Source organism: Haliaeetus leucocephalus, unplaced genomic scaffold (assembly GCF_000737465.1).
Source record: "Haliaeetus leucocephalus isolate CR32 unplaced genomic scaffold, Haliaeetus_leucocephalus-4.0 Scaffold175, whole genome shotgun sequence".
Taxonomy (NCBI): Eukaryota; Metazoa; Chordata; class Aves; order Accipitriformes; family Accipitridae; genus Haliaeetus; species Haliaeetus leucocephalus.
Genome location: NW_010972611.1, coordinates 842,315 through 850,435, shown reverse-complemented (window position 1 = coordinate 850,435; position 8,121 = coordinate 842,315). Strand labels below are relative to the sequence as shown.

Genomic DNA, 8,121 nt, shown 5'->3' with positions numbered 1-8,121 from the left:
TTTTTTCACCCCCCCCCCCCCGCCCCCGCCGCCACCCCCAGCCGTTCTGGTTTAGGAGCTCCTGACACCCACTGGTTACGACAGCCGCCTCCGCAGCTAACGCCGAGAGCTTGAACCGGAGCCATCCCGTATCTCAAAGCTGTGAACGGTCAGGTTTGACTTAATCAGGCTGCAGAGCGAGCACGGGAAAGGACACGCAACCCTGGCCAGCGGGAAGCTCAACGCGACCTCACCGGCCTGAAATCGAGACAATTCCCACCCAATGAATAGGTTAGCCTTGCAAAGAACAAGTGGCAACAGCCCAGGTTTGGAGTTTGCTCAGGGCATCTGTACCCTACAGCCATCTACGGGATGATAACCCCTGCGATATCTCTAGCAAACACCCCAGCCACAGACACCGAAGGCGCCCGAGTGGGAACACTTCTCTGCTTGTGGTCATCTGCAAGAGAAAAATAAATACAGAAAGCTGAAATTCAGCTCCCCCCCCCACCCCTCCGCCCTCAGTGGTAGCAGCACAGGGCTCAATTAAAACCTATTTTGGGGACTTTGGCTGCACATAGGCTGGCTGGTGGACCACACGGCCAACGATTTCCACGCAGGGAGAGGAGCCTACTCGTCACGCACAAACAGGCATCTTCTGGGCTACACCTACTAATTAGGAGAGGGAGTTCCCTCCACGCCTATTCTGGGTTCTTCCAGACAAGCAGCTTTTTACATTTTTGCAAACTTTTCTCTGAGCAAATGCCAAAGTGAGTTACGCAGGAAACCAGCAAGTTCTTAAAGTCTTCATGGAGGTTTGACAGGTCGCAGATGAACAACGCCTTCGGTCAGGCAAGTGCGCCGTAACCGTCGCCTCGGGCCAGCTCGACCCCCACCAGCCGGAATCTGATGTGCCTACGAGCAGGCTGGTTTGCATTCTTCCCAAACTTTTGGGGGCCTGACGCTCATTTTCATTAAGCCCTTATTACAACATCACCCAGAGCTCTCAAAAGCCTGGAGATGGGCGTAGCCGTAATTAGCATCCACTTAAAAGCACCTTCACTCTGCCAGCACAGTGCAATGGGCTATAGCGTGACAGAATCATGCCCTCACAGCCCTCCCTGGATATGACAGTGAGTTCTCATTATATACCTAATGAGTTTCCCCCTGATTTTAATCCTGTGAAACTACTTGGACTTGACCACGTCTTGCGGCAGCGAGTTCCACGAGCGATGATGCAGCTGCTCGGGCAGAACCAGGCGTGTGCTTGCAGCAGCACATTTCCCTCTCATATAAAATTATCCATCGGAAGGCTCTTATCCGGGCTGTGTGCTCTTACCTGTGTTGTACGCTGTAGGCATAGCAGAGAAAGGCAGCCCCTGCGTCAGCAAACTCGGAGTAGCCACAGAAACAACCGGTGTGGTTAAAGAGTGAGTTGCTTGGGAGACACCTAACCGCTGCGTATTCTGCTGGGGAAGCAAACGGGAGAGGGAGTTACAACCCAAATGCATTTTACTCTGTTGTCCTCGTGGGTTATGGCCCCCCAAAACCTCGGTCTGCAGCTGCCCCCCGGGCATGCACCAGCCTTTGAAGTGGACAAGGCCGATCACGGAGACTCTGGCCATTGCTCATTGCAACAAAGCAAAGTGCAAGCCACACCAGTTACAGACGTTTAGGACCCTTGTGACATTCATCTGCAGGTCACTTGGCATTGGCCTTGGATCACCTTTCTGCACAGGGCTGGGCTTCACCCACAAGGACCAGCAACATCCCTGCCTGCATGGAGGGGGATGAACAGTGGGATGCCTCAGTCTGTATTCCTTCTGATGTAAAAAAGAAGAGTCACTATTTTCCAGAGGATGCATATAAGGTTTGCTGTGCTACTCAGGGAGTGAGATAAAGGTACCAAACCAAAGCAGGACTGGCTAACGCAGCGCAGAGCTGACACATCCTCCTCCCTGCAGCACTGGTGTCCAAAAATGAGCCTCCTGCCTCTAAGGCAAGCTGAAGATGCTGAGCGTCGCTCTCAGGATTTTAAAAGCACTCCGGCATCCTTAAACTTGAAGTCCAGTGCTCAGCAACCTGCCGGTGCGGTGCCCTCAGGAGGTTTGGGTGACTCAGGCATTAGCAGGTCCACTATGGAAAAATTCTGCCCTTGGACCGGTGCATGCTAGCCTCCCTCCGTGGTTTTCCAGGCAGTTACGTGGGCAGATCTACGGGTCAGATTCAGCCCTGTTTACAAGGCAGATAATCTAGGCTGTCTCTGCTGATCTGATTTAAATCAGACTCAAGAGGCTTGACTCTAATCTGAAGCACCCCGGCACACGTCACCCTGCGAAGACTGGGGCAGTGCCCAGCTTAAATCACGCCTGGCACGAGGCTGGCTGCATCCCCAGGGAGCCTTCCTCCTGGCTTGCTGCGAGGTGCCGAGGGCTCCCAGGACATTTTAGGGCTGGGCATAGGACCCTGCCATGATTCACGGCCATGCAGACCTCCCCTGGGATAAGGCTGGAGGCTAAAACCCCCTGCCCTTGCCACCTCATGAGGGTGACAGCACCCCAGTGTGCTGGATTTGCAGCGCCCTGCGCCCACATGCTGCCCAGCCCGCAGGTCCCTCCCCACCACCCAGGGAAGGCGATTACCAGGGCTCTAATTGCTAAAGCCTTGGGGCTGTAGGAGCAGGTTTTCCTGGCGTGCATCCTGCTGGCAACTGCCCACTGCTCGCTGGTTAAGGATGCTGCAGAGAAATGCCTTCACGGTGGGCAGGATTCAGCCCCGTCCCTCTCTTGCCTGCACCAGACCCTGAGCCAGCCCAGCAGGATGCGACCCACAGCCCCATCCCCTCCGTCCCCTGGCAGCCTTACACCAGGGTTCTACGGCTTTCCCAGGAAAGCGCCGGCATTGGAACGAGTCCGGCCGTGCCGGAGGGCTGGGGCAGTGGGACGCTCTGGGAATGGGGCAGCAGCCACCCCTGTTACACCACGAGAAGAGGGCTGGGGATGTCAGACCCGGCTGCACTGCAGGAAGCACCCAAATTTACATCCCGATTCATGCAGGTAGGAGGTGCTGAAGTGTGCAAGCTGCCCCCCCCCCACCCCGTGCCACTCACACCACCGTGCACCTTGCAAAACGCTCCCGGTTGCAAACTGCCATTCGGGCTCGTGACAAAACCATGCAGGCATGCTCCCAGGTGAGCTCGCTTCTCGCCGTAGGCTTGGTGAACGGATCCTGCTCTACCCTTTGGATCAGGGAAGTCTAGAGAAATGGGGGGACGCCCTTCTGAACCCACTAAAAGAGCAGACAGTGTTTGGAGCCTAAAGCTGCCGGGAGCTAACCCTAAGGGTGGGCAGGGGCTGAGCCCATGGGCAAAGGGTTAAGGGCAGCGGGGCAGGTCTCAGTGGAGGGGCAGCTGATTCATCCGGCTGCCTGTGTGTAAAGAGGTGGGAGTTGCCTTTTAGAGAGAAGATCTGGTGTGTAGGTTGAGCAATATGGAGGGAGCAAATCTGGGGAGAAGGTTAGCAGAGCAAGGGGGGTGGGGGGGCATCTGCACCAGGCGGGATGAATCCGCAGAGCAGGCGAGACAGGGCTCTGCTTTCCCCTTCCCGATCCAGCTGTGCTGAGGTCCCTGTGTGTGTGTCCCCACTCCCAGATTTCATCACCCTCCACCTCCCGGCTGCCAGCTCAGCTTGGGCGAGGACTGTACTTCACTTCAGGCAAAAATCAGCTGGGTTAGCTCAGACTAACAATTAAAACTGTTAATGCCAACCCGGCTGATTTTTGCCTAAAGCAAGCTGCTCCACCAGCTCGGAGACAGGCAATGCCCTCTGGCAGCGGGAACCGTGATGAGCAGATGGGGAGGCGGGTGGTGACTGTTTTCTCTCTGCAGATGGGGAAACTGAGGCACAGAGCTGCTGGGAGGGGGCCATTAAGCAAGAAGGGTTTTAGGGCATGGAGAGGGGCAGAATTCAAGTCTGCCAAAGCCCTGGCCAATCTTTTCCCTGGCCAAGAGTCTCCTTGCAGGCTGCGAGAGGTATTGGCTTACTCCTGTGTTTTTGGAGAGCTTTTCCCTGGCTGCGTTAGCTGCATCCTACAGCGGCTCTTGCCCTTTCCTCACTGCGCTGACCTGTCGCCCATCTGCCCTGCACCAGAATAGCAACAGAACAGGATGAATCATTGCCACAAACAAGGTGGTGTTCACTTTGCTGGCGGGCAGAGGAGGGGAGAAAAGCCATAAAAATAACATGGAAAACTGCCCCTGTGCACAAAGGAGGTTTAGGGAGTGCACTAGCCAGCCAGTGGATTTACACAGGCTTTAAATAATATCCTTAATATGGGAAGAGCCCGATTTACTCCCTATCTCTCATGTGGTGGCAGTGGGCCAGCTCTTCCTGTGCTGTAAACTGTGGTGGCTCCAGCAAGGCCCACGGGGCAGGTCCCCGGGCGATTGCGGTGTCCAGGCTGGCTCTGTGCAGCACCGGCCCCAAAAGGGACCCAGGCTGATCTCCCCTGGGAAACCAGCACAGTTTTTTTGGCCTTGGTGGAGAAACAGGCACTTCACAGCTCATGCCAGCTCCTTCTTTTCCATAGGGAACCTGATTTTCCTAAAAGCGTGTTTTGCTCGGGATTGATTTTCTGTGGCAGGACTGGATGTGACATTTGTGCTGGCGCCCGCATCCCGCTGCGTTCCCAATGGAGGACAAAGGGGCCGGTGACAACCCCCTACGCGCGCCCCACGCCTTCGCCAAGCCAGGGCAGGGTGTGGGGAGCAACGGGACAAGCGGCCCACATCCCACCCCGCTGTGATGCACGCTCAGCAGGGAACTCACCAGAGCCAAGTGGTCCTCCGTCTGCCCGCAGGAGAACAGAGAGAAAACCGAGAGGCACCGTTAACTCGACAGCCCCGCCAACCGCCGCGCCGCCATGCTCACCGGCGCTGTGCCCTCACCTACCACAGGGCACGTATGGTGCATATGGGTTAAACTTGTGCCTTATGCAGGGCTTTTGCACTGTGCTTGTTTGCAGGGCACAGAGCTTTGCACCATGATGTTTGCATCCGGCACGGTGCAAACAGGAATCCAAGCCTTCCTCCTCGGGTCTCCCTGCCAGCACGGCCCCAGCCAGCTCCCACGGCTATGGCACGGAATAGGTGCCCGCACTGCATCTGCTCTAGCGCAAAGTCCACCCTGCAACCTGTCTGCTGGCAGGGGATGCGCTCCCACCCTGGTCTCCTCGCAGACCTCTGTCAGGCACTCACCAAATGGTGCATTAGCCCCTTCCCGCTCTGCGAGGTGATCACACGTAAATCTGGCTTGCGGCTGTTGGTGGCGAGCTGCGTGCTGTGGGAGGGCGGTGGCGGGGACTTGGCTGGGATGATCTTGCCCAAGCTGCTGCCGTTGGACACGGGAAGGAGACCTGGAGAGGCTCTGGCACTCACGTAGCCGTTTCCTGCAGGAAAACGGGTGACAGGAAGGAAGAAGGTGAATGCACAGCGGTGAATGCACGGCGGTAGTAAACACATGCACGGCAAGCGGTGTCACAGCGGGGCTCCATGGGTGCTCCTCCCCGGGAGAGCAGCATCGCATCCCCCCAGGCTCCCCAAAACCCTTCTGCACACCAGGCACGCTCATCCGCCACCCCTGAGCAGGTACCTGCCCACCTGCTGGCAGCGCGGTGCAGCCCCGAGCAAATCGGGTAGTGCTGGCAGCCGCTCAGATGCCTGCAGCGGGTGCATCCTCCCCACCAAGACCAGGCAAACCTGCCCCAGGCCAGGCAGGGGCAGAGGCAGGGCAGGCAGCGGAGCCTGAGGTCCCAGCACCCAGGGCAGCCCCACAACCTGCAGGAACCCACAATCACTACTGCAATAACAACCAATAAATATTACAGGCCTGATTTGCAGCAAGGCCTCTTTATGCTGCTCTGGCAGGGTACTGGGGCCCTAGCAAGGGGGGCATAATTACTGTTACATTCACTTTTAAGGTCTCTTTATGGTACCAGAGCAGCGAAAAGGGGCTGTGGCAGAGTGAGGACTCAGTTCACTGATCCCACTGCCCCTTTGAAGATCTGAGGTTCCCTCCTCCTCCTCCTCCTGCTGCCCCACTTAAGGATTTTATGTGCAAAGAGGGGGGGGGAAAAAGAAGAAAGGAAAGGAAGAAAAAAATTTAAAAAGGAAAAGATTTGATGAACATCAGGAAAGGAATAAATTGGATCAGATTACTGTTCTGATGAGGGTGGGTTTTTTTTTTTATGAATAGGCCCCAAAGATAGAAAGGCGTTTAGCAATCACCAGGATTCAGCCCTCATATTCATTGCACGTTAGACCGGGAAAAATAGGTCGCTGATTGCATTATTAATCACATCTACCATTGCGCTACATCTGCATTTCAGCAGGCGGCTGGTGGCAGTGACGCTGCAGCCGTGGCGCGTGCTCATCAGGGGCCGAGCACCAGCCGCTGCCTCTCCCAGAGCTGTCCCGGGGCCGGACACATCGGTGATGGGGTAAACCAGGTCATGGGGGATGGCCACGCACCCCGGGAGCCACAGGTCTGATCCCACCGATGCCGCCGGGGATGAGAGATCCTGCCCCACCAGCTGCCTGGGAGCTGCCCATCAGGGATGCGCGGGCTGCTGCAGACTGGCAGCCCTGTACTGCAAATCCTGTATCCACGTCCCTGCCCCAGGGAGGGGACAGGCTTTCCTGTTGCCAGCGAGGCGTCCTCCCAGTCCCGAATCGCCATGAGCAGCCACGCATAAGGCATGCACCTGGTGCCATCAGGTTCCGGGTACCTCCACGCACTGTGAACTACATGCATTTCACCTGCGAGGTGCATAAAATTCCCTGAGCTACCTTTGCTACCTGCAGTGTCAGTGGCCGTGCAAAAACCAACGGAAGCAAGGCCAAAAGAAATGTTAAACCCCTGGACGTTCTCCTTCCCGAGGTGGCACCAACGTGGATGCACAGGCGGCTCTTGTGGCAACTGCCACTTTGAGGTATGCCACATTATCGTGCGCGTTAGTTGAGGTGTGGATCGGGGTGGCCTCAGCACTGGCGGGGACCAGGTTTGGGTCCCAGCACTGCCACTCACCCCCAAAGGGGCTTCCCTGGCAGGGGACCTTGGGTGCTGCCATCGGAGGAGACCCTCCCAGCCTGGATCCAGCCACTCCCATGAGCTGGAGAGAGAAGGGCTGCACTCCCTCTAGGGTTTCTGGATAACCCTGACCCCAAAAAAGGGGTTCAAAAGCAGAGGACTCCGGGCTGCCTTTGCACCCCCTGGTGTAAATTTGAGCCTGGCAGCAAAGCCAGGGCTAGCCAGGGCAGAGCATCCCCCCCACAACAGGGCAGGCAGGGTGGGCAAGGCGCTTCCCACCCCAGAAGCACCGAGGACGGTGCACGCCATGGCGTGCAGGCAGGACACGGGGATGCAGCCCGCATTGCTGCAGGATCCGGCCAGAAGCACCCGGCGGCTGATGACTCAGAGGCAGCAGGTGATTGCTCGGTGCTGCAGAGACTGCAAGGGAGGAGGAGGAGGAGGAGGAGGAGGAGGAGGAGGAGGAAGAGATGTCCCAGGTACCCAAAAACCGCAAGCACAGTGCCAGAGCCACAGCCATGCTCCCCTCCCACAGCCGGCATGGGGAGCCCCAGGGACGGTGGGGGTCCAGGGCTGGCCATGGCCGGGCTGCCCCTGCTCCTCGCACCCGTTTCCTGGAGCGGCGGCAGGAACGCAGGGAATGCTCCGGTGACGTCAATGCTGACATTCACGGGCCCTGCCAAGCTCCGAGCCGCCACGGCTGCTCCCAACAGCTGACGTGGGGGCGGTCTCGGGGGGGGTGCGGGAAGGGGCCGCAAAGGTGGCTGGGGGCCATGGCACAATGGCCCCTTCCCCTCTGCCTTCGAAGCAGCAGCAAAGCTCCGCGTCGGGTGCTGCAAAGGCCCCGGCGAGATGCCAGCCCCACGAGCTGCCCTGGCAGGGTTTGCTCTGGAGGTGCAGCCAGGGAGAAATTCCCCCGGCGCTGGCATGGCTGCTGCCCGGCACAGGGAAAACTGTTATTCCCTGGAGCGGACGCGGCGCGGGGGGACAGGGACGGGGTGAGCCGCGGTGCTGCAGAACCGCGTCTGGACCAGCCCTGTCCATGCAATCGGTGGAA

At 57.9% G+C, this 8,121-nt stretch overlaps 1 protein-coding gene across 3 annotated transcripts in view; it reads right to left on the bottom strand.

Annotated features, from left to right (window-relative positions):
* Positions 1-8,121, bottom strand: part of MEF2D (myocyte enhancer factor 2D) — a 31,833-nt gene that overhangs the window by 2,880 nt on the left and 20,832 nt on the right. Inside the window, exons 6-8 of one of the 3 annotated variants that reach the window (XM_010564109.1) lie at positions 5,234-5,424; positions 4,806-4,826; positions 1,319-1,445 (exon numbers count right to left, since the gene is read on the bottom strand). In XM_010564109.1, the coding sequence (XP_010562411.1) occupies positions 1,319-1,445; positions 4,806-4,826; positions 5,234-5,424 (339 nt within the window). Of the gene's footprint in view, positions 1-1,318; positions 1,449-4,805; positions 4,827-5,233; positions 5,425-8,121 lie in introns of all 3 variants that reach the window. The other 2 variants (XM_010564110.1, XM_010564111.1) reach the window with 2 other exon arrangements.